General features: G+C 42.1%; 1 protein-coding gene across 9 annotated transcripts in view; it reads right to left on the bottom strand.

Moving 5' to 3' along the window:
- Nucleotides 1-641: 641 nt before the first annotated feature.
- Nucleotides 642-16126, bottom strand: part of MYT1 (myelin transcription factor 1) — a 113462-nt gene continuing 97977 nt past the window's right edge. For all 9 annotated transcript variants that reach the window (XM_074969389.1, XM_074969396.1, XM_074969392.1 and 6 more), the window contains 5 exons: nucleotides 9472-9693; nucleotides 8763-8854; nucleotides 5702-5805; nucleotides 4900-5043; nucleotides 642-3122 (listed from right to left, as the gene is read on the bottom strand). In XM_074969389.1, the coding sequence (XP_074825490.1) occupies nucleotides 2982-3122; nucleotides 4900-5043; nucleotides 5702-5805; nucleotides 8763-8854; nucleotides 9472-9693 (703 nt within the window). In that variant the 3' untranslated portion in view covers nucleotides 642-2981. The remainder of the gene's footprint in view (nucleotides 3123-4899; nucleotides 5044-5701; nucleotides 5806-8762; nucleotides 8855-9471; nucleotides 9694-16126) is intronic.

Below are 16126 nucleotides of genomic sequence, written 5' to 3'. Positions count from 1 at the left end.
TACCTTCAAAAATCGGGCCCTGACCTACTTTGAAAATCCCATAAGGCACCTATGTGCATCTTCAGTTGCCTAACCATCTTTGAAAAACTGGGTCTAATTCCTCTAGCTGGAGTCATAACAGACTCCCATCTTTTGCAGATTGTGCTCAAAAAGAAATTCGTAACATCGCTGAACAGTGGGTTACCCATGCATTGGAACAAAGCTCTTAGAAAATACTGGGGACTTTAACAATATCTTTAAGAAAGACCATGGGAACTAAAGTGACAAACAGAACTGGGTTTTTATTATGAAAGAACCCTGAAAATACATAATGAAATGCTGTCTGCAGCATACATTTCCTGAGAAAAGTGGATCACAGTATTCAATTTTCACAGAATAACATGTAGCCTGCTATAACTTTCAATGTGACTCTTTATTATTTAAATATGAACAGTATTCCTTCACATAAACAATTACTCAGTCATCACAGAACCAACACACAAACGTGACAAAATAAATATACAGCAAGAGCACAGTTCATTTTGACTTAAATATTAAATAAATAATAAATACAGAATTTTCATTTACCGTTAATCAGTGCCTGAAACAATATGAATGAAAACAAAATCCCTAAAGGTCTCTCTTCCCCTCCCATTGTCCCCCGCCCCTTCTGAAAAACAAACCAAAAAATTATCAAAATGCCTCAGTTATAAAATATCTTTAAAAAATTCCCATTGTTAAAAGAATAAATAACAAAATATATAAAAAATAACTCGGTTGCATCAAAATTACAAGTAGGAGTTGTAGATACATGGGTTTTTTCCCTTTTCTTTTTCTTCCTTTCTTTCTTTTTCTTTCTTTCTTTTTTGGAATTTTTTTTTATGGTCAAAAAAAGTTTTACTTTTTTATTTTTTGCTTTTATTTTCTTTTCCATGGTGTGGTGTCCAGTTTAAAATAAGTATAAAATTAATAAATAAGAAAGGTTAAATAAATAGGAAAAAGTTAACATAAGGTGTTGTGAATATAAATTACATACATCTTGCCAAAATTAAATAATTTACAGGATAATTAAACTAGCTACTTTCCCCCCCTCTCTCTCTCTTCCAGGAAGTGCAATTTCTCTACTTTTAAATACTAACTGAATTGTAGTCACAAGCAAGTTGGACTCTATTTACATGTTAAGAATTGTGTTTTTAACACATCAAATTACATTTTTTTTCCATTTTATTTTTGCACTTGGAATGGGTTCTAAAATAAGTGAATTCATGGGATCCAATCCAGCAAACTCTTAAGTATGTGATTAAATTTATTCACATGAGCTGCCCAATTGACTTCAGTGGGGCTACCTACCTACTCATGTGCTAAGAATCTGATCCAATGTCCACCGGAATCAATGGGAGTCTTTCCATTATCTCCCTTGAGCTTTGCATTATCCCCTAAATATCTGCAGGATTGGGCTCATAATGACACAAATATTCTTCATTTTATTATTGGTGAGCAAATTCCTCTCCACCCCTCACCTCACTGGAAATGATATTGAAAGTGGGGGGCTTATGTGACAAGTACTGGGGTGCTAGAGGCTTCTACCTCCCTCTTCTCCAAAGTGTTATCACCAGGCTGATAAAGAATTCTGAATGATAGTTAATGCTTGTGTGACATTTATTTATTAAACAAGCTTTCAGGATTTGCAATTTGCTGGGACAGACCAATACTTCTCTCCCTCTCTGCTGACTCCTTTCTTACAGATTGAAAAATACCTTAATCACTGTGCTCTGCAATGCTGGATGGTTAGATGAATGAGGTGCTAGAGATTGGTTTTGAAAAGACATTCACATAGTTGTACTTCTTTTAAGTGCATGGTGGGCTGCATGTACCAAACGGCTTACAAAAGGGTTCTTTGGAAGATCAATACCCAAATGCTCTTTTTGCGGAATGACGCTTGCTCTGTAACCTTGCACAAAATACAGAAACCAAAACCAGCCAACCAAAGCAAAACAAAAGAAAAACCCATTGCCATAAGTACATCTGTAAGGAATCAGCCACAGTCCATGGTAGATAAGCACTTTGCTGGCCATCAATTAGCATCTTTCATTTTTGTTGATAATCTCTTTAAACATTTCTCCGGCATTGATGTATGATCTCTGCACTGGCAGTACTGCACTGCTGTAATGATGACCATAATATTGAAAAGAACCAGAACAGTCCACCAATAGACTTCCAAAAAATCATATACACTGGACCATGACACATCTGGTATTGGTCTATTCATAATAGCTATTCTCATATTTAAGACAGACAAAGGAATACTGTAGTTGCAAACTCCAAAAGCTTCCCTGAGAACCTTTTTTCCATTGCGCTTTCCACTGGAGATCCAGAACTGCTCTTCAGAAAATAAAAATAAGCTACTTTATAATACTTAAGAGTTCCCACACCCAGTGGATATCTGAATACCTTGGGGGTGGGAGGCCCAGCAGAGGTTCAGATTTACAGATAGCCTGCAGCTCCAGCTTCTCATTTACAGTAACTTATAACATAATTCATGTGTGAGTAGGTGATCTGGACATATGACCATAGACAACATGAGGGTTTAAGCCAGTCATACTCTGTTCTTAAATCAGACAAAACCCTGTTCTTCTAATGTACTAACCCTTGGATTAATTCTGCTACAATGCCTTCTTTTCTCATCAGTAAAATGTGGCAACTCATGAAGATGCCTTATCTCTACCAGCAACCAAGCCCTGCAACCTATTGTAGTGTCTCATTGTCCATTCTCTTCTACCACTTGGTATGGGTAGAAAATCCCACTCTTTGCAAGAAGGTCCAAGTTAAGTAAACGACAACATGGAGTTCAGTTCAGTTCTGCTTCTTGTAAATGGCCTCTTGGTTAAATTTTGGTCCTTTTTCATTCATTAGACAAGTTTTATAACTTGTAAACCTGAATACTCGGAGTGAAGGTTCCATCTTCTTACAGTTTGTTTGTTTATTTGTGTTATCCCACAGCACTAGACTTGAATTCCCTTGACAGCCTGTTTAATGCTTTCTAGCAGGTCCCTGTTCTCAGGGTTCTGGTAACACTCCTGATTGGTGTACATGTCGGTAAGGGTATTAACATAAGCGTCAAAGTTCTGTTCACTGATTGGCTCCTGAATCCAATAAAACAAAACATAAATATAAATCGTTAAAAAGAAGAGGAAGAGGGGGAGGAAGAAAAAAGAGCCTAATCATTGTGTTTAATTCTGCTGGGGTGGTGCTGGGATTATCAATATTTGGTATTAATCATTATTTGTATTACAGCAGCAGCTACAGGGTCCCAGACAAGATCAGGGCCCCATTGTGCCAGGCACTGTATATATTGAGAGACACTCCATGCAGAGAAGAGTTTAGAATCTAGGCGTGATCCTGAAAAGACTTAAGCACACGGTTAACTTTATGCACTGCCCGCAATGGGACTAGTAAAAGCGTGTACATTTAGGAACATGCATAAATATTTACAGGATTGAGGTCTAAATAGAGAAGGCAGACTAAAAGTGGAGATGTGCCTAAGGGCACACAGCAGAGCCAGGATTAGAACCCAAGTCTCCTGAGTCCTTGTATCATGCTTTATCAACTCGAGCATGTTGCCAGTGCTTAATTTGCACCAGGGCTGAGCCTTGGCACCTCTAGGCTTGGCAGTTCATAGCCCTGGAACCTCCGGGCTTGCCGCGTCAGTTACTAAAGTAAAAAAAATTGCTTGAGCCCTGGCACCTGATTGCTTGAGCCCCAGCACCTCTTTCATTACAAATTAAGCACTGCATGTTGCCACACCAGTCCAGGTACCACACTGATTGGCTACCATATGAACACCCCAGATAGACACATCAGATTAATCAACAGAGGGAGAGAGAAAGGGGAGGAGGAGAGAGAGGGAGGAGGAAGAGCAGAAAGATGAAGAAATATTAGTAATATGAGTGTGTACATTTTGTGGACACTATTTGATTTGGAGATGGTTGAACACATTAAAAAACATATTTGCTGGCTGGTTTATTTGACCTTCACCTATCAAATAGCCAATTCAATGAATAGTTTTTCGTCAGGTGGAGAGCTGTGTGAATACAGCCCAAAAGTATTTGTAAAGGAAATTCTCTGCTGAAGAAGAGATAGTATCCAACCAGCCCAAAATTAAATCCAAACCTTTGTGAAAAGAATACTGAAAAAGGTGATGGGAAAGCTCATTCCATAAATCAAAAGCTCATTTCTATGATCATCTCGCAAGTCTCTAGTATCTGCAATCAGATGCCTTCCACCAATCTGCCCCCCAGCTCACATACATACTGCACACCTATTTTAGACAATAATAATTAAATTCCTGAGACTAGAGAAAAGGTAATTAATAGCTCTTTTTGATTTTTCTATTTTAATGTAGTCTTTTCATTTTGCAGTAACATTATGGCAACATGCTGTGTCCTGTTAGACCTTGTTAAATTAAACAAAACACACGCTCTTTAAGGATGCTATTCTTTGGCTGCTAGCTATTCAAAACTGAATTGAAACTACCTGCATTATAATAGGAGCCGTAAGATCTTTCTGACGTTGAAATCAAATCCCTCCTGATCTCTGCTTGTGCTGTCTTAGTCTGAAAGGCGCTATGCGCCCTTGATAAAGTTCCTATTTTCTGATTTAGCTACTAGATGGAATGAGACAGAACAATAGATACAAAGGGAGATCAGCAGAAAGTGACAACAAAAGGAAGATAACAATATGTGCTTCAGAGATACAGTATAGGTACTGATGTTACAAAAGGCAGATGTGTGAATAAAGAGATGACGATCTCTAGATATTTCTCCTAGTCTTTAATTGTATATACACCTTATCATGAAAATGGCTTTAGTGTTGCTCATTTGATCACAGTGATTATGATGAAACATTTTAAAAGTTCCTCACCATATGTGGAAGGCGGATATTGGCAAGACTTTGGATAAGAGCCTGGCTCAGACCTGAGAGCTCCAAGAACAGGGCTTCATTCTGCTCCTCAATGATTTTGTTTTCCTCCTCAATGTTCTTTAGGTTCTTCTCCATGGTTGATATCTGCACAGCAAAGAGTGCAGCAAAGTTATTTGCCCTCGCCCTCTCCTTCAACCTGTCCCTCCATATAATACGCCCTGGGGTTGGTCAAAGATTTTCTGTTGAAACTTTTTTCCGATGGGAAGCTGGGTTTTCAGTGAAATGAATGGTTTCATGGAAGGAATCTGTGTTCCTGCAGCACGTATGATTTTTCATCGGAAAGCCGAAAACAACTCTGTTTTTTTCAGTTTTTGGCTGATTTTTTTTTTTTGATGAAAAATCAAAATTTTTATTTGGACAATTTTTCTCCCATTTTTGCCAGTTTTCCTCTGGGGGAAAAAAGCTACTTCCCAAAGGGCTCTAATATATAGGCACTCCGAATTTTTGAAAGTTGGTATTGTGATTAGAAGAAATTAATCAGGGGTTTGATGTTAATGACACTTCCTTCCCTTCTGTAATTACTTTGCTAAGATAAGTTACTGCAAATCATTTACATACCTAGGAAATCAGTGGAAGACAATGAGGCAGGTCCCGCCCTCTGATGAGGTCACTTTGCATTGCTTTTCAAGTCTGCCCTGGCTGGTCAGCTAAGGAGTCCCCCCTCCACTTTCCATTGACTCCAATGAATTTTGGCTCCAGCTCTATGATTACAAGAGCTTGGTAAGAGTCCATACTCACATACCTGTGACTGCAGCTTCACCATGGCAGCCTCCATCTCCGAGTTGGACTCATTCAGCTCAGTAATCTCCTTGTTTAACTGCTTAATTTCTTCATCATTCTCTAGAACTGCAGGTGGGAAAATTGCAGTCAGTCATCTGCTGCTCTGACTCACAGATGAGGAAAAAAGCAACAGGAAGGCAGTGTTTTCTGATGAATGCAAGGCTCGTGCTCTGGGACTTTCTTTCTTTTATATACGCATCAGAGTGCTGGCAATGCTTACATTCTTCCTAACACCACATCTAAAGCGAACTCACATTTCACATGGTTTTATATGTTCCATAGCATCACAGTTAATTATTTCATAGATCAATGGTTCCTAGGCGCTACAGTAATAATAATAATAAATAATATAATAATGTGTCAAACCAGAACCAGATAATGGACTCTTCCATCTAGAGCCTCTCCTACTCACAAGCTCTTCAGAACTGATGTATGTTCTGCTCGGCACGCTGCGAGTTTGAACCGTGTGTAGTCTGAATTTGTGAGGATCTCGTTTCAAGTGATAATGTGGTTTAGTAATAAACTAGGTGGAGTATAAACTAGAGCAATATTTCTAGAACTGTGTAGAATTTCCTTGGATCAGAAAGAAGGAAGTGCTCTAGTATAACGGTAGGGCTTGATCAAATAGTAAACCAACAAACCAACCACAAAAATCCTGATTTGTAAATATTTTTGTGAGTAAAAGCCCTGAGTACGTGAGAGTATTTGAAAGATTAGAAGGAATTCCTGAAAATGTCTGTGAATTCTTGAAAGGTTTATAACTTTTGACACTGGCAATTTTTCATCTGAAAATTCACAATGGCAGCTCATTGTTTATCATACTCCTTTTTTTAACTTTCAGTCATCCAGTCCGGCGGCAGCAACACCACCATGTGTCTTAGACAATCAGTTTCACAACAGGAGTAATGAATTTTCACAGCAAACAGTTTGCTAGCAGTCAGCAGGCTGAAAATTATTTGCTGAAGCTCTGTGCTGTACACGATGACTAACGAATAAACTCTCAGGAATCAGGATGGGTTTGCCTATGATTTGCTAAAAATGGAGCTAAATTCATAACAAATGTCAGTCATAGTTAAGGTACTAGTTGAATTGCGGGATGATTGTAGAGTAGTTGCAGCTGAGTTGTGGACAAGACATGGAAAATAGTGGAAAAGTAATAATGGACCTTTACTTATTGGGGTAATTTGGAAAAACCTGAGAAGACCTATTTGTTTAAGAAAAACTTGCTGGAACAATGTAAACACTCGAGTATCATGTTATGCCTGCTATTTTTGTTTGTTTGTTTTGGTAAAAAGACATTTTGCTGCCACTACATTATGGTCGGCAAAGAGTCCGGTGGCACCTTATAGACTAGCAGACGTCTGGGAGCATAAGCTTTCGTGGGTGAATACCCACTTCGTCTGATGCATGTCATTATGGTCATTAGTGTGCAGGGCTGACAGCAGGAGTCCCAGCCGGCCGGGAGTTGCAGCCCAAGCCCCTGCTGCTATCAGCGCCGATAAATGGGGTTCTAGGATACTAATGGAGAAAAAAGTGTATGTTGCAAACCTCAGAAGGTATGCAAAATTGTGGACTGTAAGCTAATTAAAATCAAAATTGCAGCGGAAGCCTAATATTGCAGGAATTGCAGTTTCCACAGTATCGCAAATAAAGAAGGACCTTACTCATCGTGAATACTCTGATCAGCTCTATTTAGCATTCAGAAATTTGTACAGCACATTAGACTTGAATATCTATTTTTTAAATAAATATTATATGAGCAGGGGTGAAAGTGGGCTGATACGGGCCAGTACGGTGTACGGGTAGGAAGCCGGTACCAGCCCGTAGGCAGCTCATGTTAAAGCACTGCCCAGCCCCTTCTGCCCATGGCCCTGCCCCTTCCACCTGTGGCCCCACCCCTTCTTGGGGCAGGAGCCAGCCCCCGTACCAGTAAGAATGTAATATTACTTTCACCCCTGTATATGACAGTGACCGCTGCATATCTGACACTGATCTTTATGATAACATAAAGACAAAAGTGGGGTAATCTCCAGTTTCAACAATATAAGAGCATAGGTGGAGGAAGAAATAGCAGGATAAGGGAAGACAGAATGACCCTATTCACGGTGATGAGCACGATCAAGCCCTAAATTGGGTGAGCATGCAAAGAAATGATAGGTTTCAGAATAACAGCCGTGTTAGTCTGTATTTGCAAAAAGAAAAGGAGTACTTGTGGCACCTTAGAGACTAAGCAATTTATTTGAGCATAAGCTTTCGTGAGCTACAGCTGTAGCTCATGAAAGCTTATGCTCAAATAAATTGGTTAGTCTCTAAGGTGCCACAAGTCCTCCTTTTCTTTTTGCAAAGAAATGATGTAACTGATCAATTTGTGGGAGCGAGAAGCTGAACGAACAGTAGGGCTATCGCTATACTAAGACAACAAGTTCGTATGTTGATGATCAAAGGCTGATAATTATTAGAGATAGTCAAATGTATTCACCGATTTTGCTGTTATTTGTTAAACAAATTGTTCATCAAAAGCCTGACTGTGACACCCTTATTCATGCCGGCAGTTCCACTGAGCAAACCAGGACTAACTGTGTACGTAAGTACTACTCAAAGTGAGAAAAGGTGGCAGAAGTGAGTCCCAAATAATTGTTTTGCATTTCTCTGCTGATCAATGGCTGGTCAAACAAAAACAAATAAACAAACCCTACGAAAACAAGACATGGCCCTGCACATACTTCTCCCCTTGGGGAGAAGATGACAGAACAAACAAGTGACAACTGTGGAGTCATGTTGCTTAAGCACTTCTGGCAGGTGCTCAGATACTAGACTCATGAGCACAGCGTGAGACCCTATATAGAATAGAACGGAACACAATTATTTCAAGACTTAATTGATAACAATGACAGTTGGCAAAATAGCAATTCTTTTTGCATGAGTCATCTGATTCTAATAATGATACAGGATGGATACAATACACAAATAATCAGCTTATCAACACATATGCAAGGTAAAGCAACCAAGTGCAATATCCTTACCATCACTGGTCTTGAATTTAGTGTTGAGAATTTCATCCCCTGAGAGTTTTCCTTTCTTTCCAGCAAAAGTAGCTCTTGGACACCCTGATAAACTAAAGGCAAGTAAAAATGGGTTTCATAAACTCTTAGCATCTATGGATGTTTATGTGCCCAACAAGGGTTCCCACCATTTGACTGAGTTTGTGCCATGAGGCGATTCTTCTAAAAACATCCTACACTAAATGTTAGAGAGGAAATTGCATTATGAACAATGCCACAATCATCCTCATCTATAAAACAAGAGCGATTTTTGTTGTGCAAAGATTAGGAAATGCAAATCCCCTAAAGGAGTGGACATGATGGATTATGGGACATCTCTGACTAACAATGACATTCAGAAGTGTCAAAAAGATGCCATAACATGCTAATTTAATTCAATTAAATTATCAGTTTTCACAATCTGCCTGACGTCAGATTTCATAATTTTTCACAGCACACTGGCTATTCTTGTTCTGCTGGAGAAAACCCCTTTCAAGTTCATGAAAAACCGGGCAAAAACTAAGACCCAAAGTGTGAACTTTTCCAGCCTATTTTGTGGCTGAAGGTCTGAATATTTTTAGCCCACCATCTCCAGAAAGGATGGAAGAAATCAAAAATACCAAGGCAACCTGACATTTACTTCCTTGTTGAGTGTGGTTGTGCATAGGATTGCTGTGGACCCAGTTATCACCTTCTGTGCGTGAGGAAGCTTCCGTTAGCATGACCTGAGCCATCACAGCCAGGGGTTGGACAGGTAGGCCCCTCATTCTTCAGTGACTTCCAGGAAAATGATGAGCCATTGAGTGATCCTTCTTTCTGCCGGCGGGCGGCAAGAGGACACCCTGATGCACTGCGATGAGAGGCATATTTGCCACTGATGTGTCCAAGCCCAACACAGCCAGGAACCGGACACCTAACCACAGGGAATTACAAATAGTTATAAGATGAAAATGGGAACAAACAGGATTTTAAAGGTGTAAACACACTTTAAGATAAAATTAGTGATGGGGAAAGCCAAATAAGGTTCTGAGGTGAGTACTTCAAAGCCAAGATTCTCATTTAAATTGTGGTGTGCCGAGACATTTTCAGGAGGGCATGCATGTCTTTAGAAGTCCAAAATGGTGTCCTTCATGCAGTGTGACCTCTCACATAAGGTGCGTGAGAGGTCACATTGTGCGGAGGATACCATTTTGTTCTTCAGTGCGCGATCGGGGCCAGGCAAAATCACCCCATGGGCTAAAAGCTGGCCCATGTTTTTTGAATTCTGGGGCAAGCAATGCATGTCTTGCATACAGAGATGGCACACCACTGGATCTGAACTTTATCTCAGCTGGAGAGGGCAGATCTTCAGCTGCAGTAAACAGCCACATCTCCATCACCATGTACACCAGTCTAAACACCAAAGGAGGGTGAGGAATTGATTAGGGTGTTCCAAAGGGCGATGTTGCTCCCCACTCCCAATAGCTGTGGGGCTTGGAGTTAACAAGTCCCTGCAATGCATGGGGCAGTTCACACCTCTCAGAGATACTGTTTCAGGCAACAGTTGGCATAGCTAGGAGTAGAAATCTGGCTGGGCCTCAATTTATGGTGGATGGGCTATGCTCACCCAGCCCCTTGGGTGTGAGGTGGAGAAGAAGCAGGAGAAACTAAACTGGCTAAAGCAGGTACACACTGCCCCGGTACACACTGCTATGGCCTCTTGGAGACAAACACAGGGATGAGATGCAGCCTGGGCCCCTAAAGGCCGAGGAGCTGCCCGACACCTGCACAAGGAGAAGGGATGTGTGCGGGGAGGGCTCCGCTTGCTGTGAAGGCAGCTGTTTATTGGGGTGGAGGGAGGGACCAGGCTCCCAGCGCTGTGGGGAAGGTCTCTTTGTGCGCACAAGATGAGCTCCCTGGTATTTGTGTGTGTGTGTGTGGGGGGGGGTGTCACTGTGCAATTTCCATCCAGGCCTGGAATGGAGGGGAAGCCTGAAGGGTGGGTTGGGAGGTTGGAGACCAAGCCCGCCCCACAACAGCTCCCCAGTCCAGCCTGTGGGCTCTCAAAGGAGCCTGCCACAGCATCAAGTGACCTGCAGGTCCATGTGCAGGTAGGGCCCTCGTGCCACAGTGCCCCATCCCCTCCCTGGCCCTGATACCGCTAGACATGGGGCTAGGTCTGCCCCGCCAGGCATGAGGGTGGTGTGGTTTAGAAAATGACAAGGCAGAGCTGCCAGAGCGTAGCTTTCTGAAGTGACGGAGCATCGCTCTGTCCTGGATTTCAGGTGCTGGAGCGATGCTCCCGACCGCTCCGGCAGCACTATGCCCCTGCTCAGATTTGGGTGGGCCTGGGTGGGGCATGGCTCCCCAGTGGCTACGCTCTGCTGTGCAGACACCACTGCATCGATTACGCTCCTTTCATGCTTCAGACTTTTCTTTGCAACCACGAGGGCTAGAGAGGTATTCTACTATTTTTAAATGAAAGCTGAGATTCTGTCACGAACACTTGCCTGCAGGAGCTAGGGCCCCCCAGCTATGGGCCTATGTGGCCTATAGCCTTAATCTCACCCTGCTTAAATTCTTTGCTGAGCTGGGGCCTAAATGCTGTGGTCTTGAAGCTTTACAGTCTTCTCGCCATGGATTTTGATGTAGCCAAGGGATTTCTTGTGACATGGCCTCCAGCTTTCCTAATGCAGCTCTAGTGCATAACTCAACAGCGCTGTAGAGATTTTGGCATGTGTGGCCCTCTGCATAGCAGCTACTCCACAGGACAGCGGCCAACAATAAGTCATCTCCTTACACTGGCTCCTTTTGTTGCCAAGGGTAAAGAGTAACAGGAGCAGGAGATGGGTCCAGCACAAAGCATAAATAACAGAGAGCTTTGTGAGGAGAGGGAATATATGATAAGAACGACAATGGATAGGCAGGCAAAGAAACAGTAACCTGAGGCAGTGCAATGTGTAGATAAGAGCAGAGCAGCAGCCCCCAGACAACTGTGGGCCCACGGCATCAATTTGTAATGACTGGGTGGCCATAATGCCTCGAGTGTTTGGCTCCCCTGTATATAGCGGGACAGCAATGCGGAGCTCAGAATGAACGTCACATCACGTACTAGTGAGCATTTAACATCAGCCACTGCTTTCAGTGAGGCGTTTGGCACTCACTGAGACATTCACAGGGAAGCTCAGAAATGGGGGACGCGGGGAACAACAGGAGACTGGGACAGAGAGAAAGACTCATCTTTGAAGGTTCTGGCGGCTTCTCCTACTCTTGACCCTAACTTATGTTTAAACCAATTTCAGGGTTTACTTTGACCGGCTGTTCTAGTTTGTTTTTTTAAAAATAAATCAGTGTTTAAATGTAAAGGCATCATAGAAAGGGCCACAATGATGGGGTATCCCCTTAACTACAATGGCAACATTGGTCAATGTGTCAGTTTTACAAACACAAAATAGATGTTGAGCAAATTTTTTGGGGGGGGGAGGGTACAACTGTGGAAGCCAGCTGAATTTTGTCCCCACCCCCCTTTTTAAAAAATCTAATACATTGATTGTAGACTTTTGGGAAAATTACAGATTAACCAAGAGCACTTAAATTTGCTGTCAGCCTAGAGGTGGAAGTGTGAGGTTATTTGCTGGGTGAGCAAGTTTTTGTTGTTTGGGGAGTTGACCAAAGAGCGGATCACAACTGAGGAGGAGTGGCATGGGAAATTGCAGGGTGGATAGGCTGGAGAGCAAATGGAGGGTTCATGGATGGATGATGGAAAGCACATCTCTCAAATTCAGTTCACCCCTTTCCTTCTCCTCTCTGTCTCCCCATAGGTGGGGAGCAGGAGAAAAAGATTTACATGTTTCATTCATAATAAGTTGACAGATCAGGCAGACAGAGTTGCAGGGCACAGAATTTGATTAAAGATGCCGAGAGGCTAGTGTTACACGTGGAGGCTCTAGCGTTTGTTTGATAGCAGCCTGGCCATGCCTTGCATTCATGACACCAGACTAGCTTCCTCCTGAAATTTGACCCTCTTTCTCCCGTGCCACTCCTCACATTTGGGACAAGCCTGGCCCATCTTGAGGAGTGGAAGGAGTAAAATACATTGGGAGGCAGCACTGCGTTGTAGTCTGGGAAGAGAGTTACCTTGGAGGGTAAGAAAAGGAAGTAAAAAAGATTTGGTTTACATCTGTTAACTGGGTAACCGAAAAATCCCTTCAGTCGAGAACATTAGCATTAATCCTTTTCAGCTTCCAACAGAAGAACTAAAACCCAGGTCACAATCCTGTTCTCAAACCACACATCTTGATTACATCAATGACTCCAAAGATTGACACTCAGTCATCAAACTGGCCTTTTTTACCCGTAGGTGATGGAATGATTGTATGGACACCATGGTAACACTAAACCAACGGGCACCCATTTTTACACAGCTACAGCAAATTATATCTGATATTCTTGCCAGGAAATCCAGACTTTTAAATCCCTTTTCCCCAAACAAGCACAGTTAAGACAATAATTGCTGACAATTCTGCTAAAGATTAAGGCAAGGGGATTTGAATGTACTAGCATCATCATAAATTTGTTAAAAGCTACTTTTGTGTTGTGGAAACACAAATATTTCCATGGAATCAGTCACTCGTTTAGACCTTCATCACGCAGCCACTCAGGTACAAAGAAAAGGAGGACAGACTAACACCGCTGCTACTCTGAAACCTGTCAGGTGCAAAGGTGTGACTTTAGGATTGAGGCCTCATTGTTTCATTCTGACACTCAGAATTAAAAAGCTAAGGAGATACATTAAAAAGATGTCTAAAAGTAATAATAGCTATTGTTTCTGGATTGTGACCCTGTGGCAATTCTATAGGCCATGTTTCAGCAAATGTTTAAAGCTGACTATAAAGTTCTGGAGGTGGGGATTTATAATGGAAGTGCAGCCACAACTTACAGTAGTAGCCATGTGGAAAAGTGCCCCCCCTACAAAGGAATCTCTTACCCACCCCCGCCTCCAAACTCACTTGCTAATGGCATGCTAACTAAATTCAGTCATTCAAGGAAACCTGGTGCATCTGTTAAGGTTTCTGCTGTGGTCTGCATTTGTTTAAAGATGCTAGTCAATTATAAATACAGTTAAAAGTTTATTACTCAGGGGAGAATGCCATATATATATATATATATATATAAAGTAGGTATGAAATGGCAAAGCTAACCCCGTCATCCTCTTCGGGAAAGTAATTAGGGATTTCAAGCATTCCTATCAAAACATTCACTGAGCTGTTCCTGGAAATCACAATCTACGTTTCACCAATGAAATGATTACCTTTATTATTTTTATATTGTATAAAAAGAAATTGACAGCAGAGGAGGGAGCTATACACCCATTTTGTCCAAGATAATTTGAAAAACGTTGATCTCCATTTTAATCATCTGCAAATGCAGCACAATTCACTTATAATATCCCTGCCAGCAGGAGCCTTGCTAAATTCATAACCGCGTTGCTTTTATATGATCACAAGCAAATTACTGAATCCCCAGGAGTAAAAGGGGTGAGGGCGGAGAGAAGAAAGAAAGAACCCCCCCCCCACCATTTAGAATGCAGCCTCTATGGCCCAACTGTTACATATTTTACACTGTTAATTTAACTTTCATTACACTTTTATTGTAAAAAATAAACCAGAGCCTTTATTGTGCAAAACAGCTGGCTTGGACTTTATTTTTTTTATTTAACTGAAGTGTTAGTAATGGCTGATCAATTAGAGAGCCAGTCTCTGTTATTTTCTTTTTATGCCAGGGGTAGGCTGAAGGTTGAGGTGATCTGTTCAATCACATCTGTAGTAAATTACTTGAAGGATGAGCAACAAAACAACAGGGACTAAATTACTTTCTCCTCGGTGGCAATGTGCAAAACTCGGATCAGTTCCAAGTGCCTTTTGGTACACAGATGGAGTAATGGAATTACAGTTAAGCCTCTTTAATGCAAACCTGCTGGGACCTTCACCAGAGCGTACCTTGTTAGAGAAGACAAAATGCTAACTTCCCAAGGACTAGGTAACTCAGCAACAAAGGGATCATTTCCTCTTCTTGCTGTTTTGCCCCCAAGTCATCTCCAATGGGCTCCCTCTATTCTGATTGCCATTTCCACTTGTTAATAACTGCGGGACAGACAGATATTGAAGCCCATACAGTGAAATAAGGGGAAATCTCACTTCCCTTTACAGCCCTGCATTGCCTTCCTGAGCCCTGGGTCTGCAAGTCTGATACTCCCCTTGCCAAGTAGGGGAGGGGCATGGAGTGAGTGGTGCTTAGATCTGTCCTCCAACAGCATGCTGCTAGCAGAGGAGGCTTGGTGCAGTGATCTGAGCTATTCTCCTCCTGGAGCAGTGGGGGAGGAGGAAGAAGTCCTGGGGTGCTCCTGGGGCAGTGCACAAATGTGCTACCCTACACAGGAGGGCATATTTGCAAATGCAGATGAGCCGCTCAGATTGTGGGCTGAAGGGTTATGCCAGTCTGGGGAGGAGGGTCCTGAGTCTTCCCTCATGATCTCATTTGGGTGCAATGTTTTATCCAGCCCATATGGCTGGGAGTCAGAAAATCCAGGCTCTTTCAGTTAAGTCCCTTAACTCCCCCGCCTCAGTTTCTTTATCTGTAAAAGTGGGGTAATATTCTTACTCGCCTACACCATGGGGCTTTTGGGATGGTCATTAGAAAAACTCTGTAAAGCACTTTGAATACAAAGGGCCAGATTCTTGGCCAGGTGGGGGCTACTTTGTGCTGTTTCCAGCACGGCAATGCACCTTAAAACAGGCAGATCTGGCTTCCTGTGGCTCCCTCTACATGGGGGGCGGGGGAATATGCAGGTAGCATAGGGCCAGCATAACAACTCCTATGCCACACCCTCCACTGGGAACTGGTGCAAAGCAGGGAGTGTGACCATGGTGCCCTTTTGCTTCACTGAGCTGCTGAAATGGCCCCTGGGGGCTACTGAAAGCTGGTTTAAATCTGGCTGCTGGCCCCATGATTTTGGATAACACAAAACCCCGTTTTTCCCCATGGCTGCACTGAGCATCTCTCACTTACAGCTGAGGATCTAACCTGTAAATTGCTAGATGACAGACCTGGTCGAACAATGTTTATGGAAGAGCTTTCCATCAAAAAGCGCAGCTTTGTCAAAACTGAAACGATTCCATTTCAACAAAACTTGTGAAGGAGAAAAGCCAAACTGAATCATTTCAACCTGCTCGAGTTGTTAACATCAAAATAGCTCCTCTTGGGAGTGGCACAACATTTTGTTTCAACTTTATCGTTTTGATTTGTTTAGCCTTTTATAGTATATTAAAATATTAATTTTAATATTGTATGTAGTATGTTTTATAAAG

This window comes from Natator depressus, chromosome 13, assembly GCF_965152275.1.
Source record: "Natator depressus isolate rNatDep1 chromosome 13, rNatDep2.hap1, whole genome shotgun sequence".
Lineage (NCBI taxonomy): Eukaryota > Metazoa > Chordata > Testudines > Cheloniidae > Natator > Natator depressus.
The sequence above is the reverse complement of the archived record's forward strand: the minus strand, read 5'-3'. Positions and strand labels throughout refer to the sequence as shown.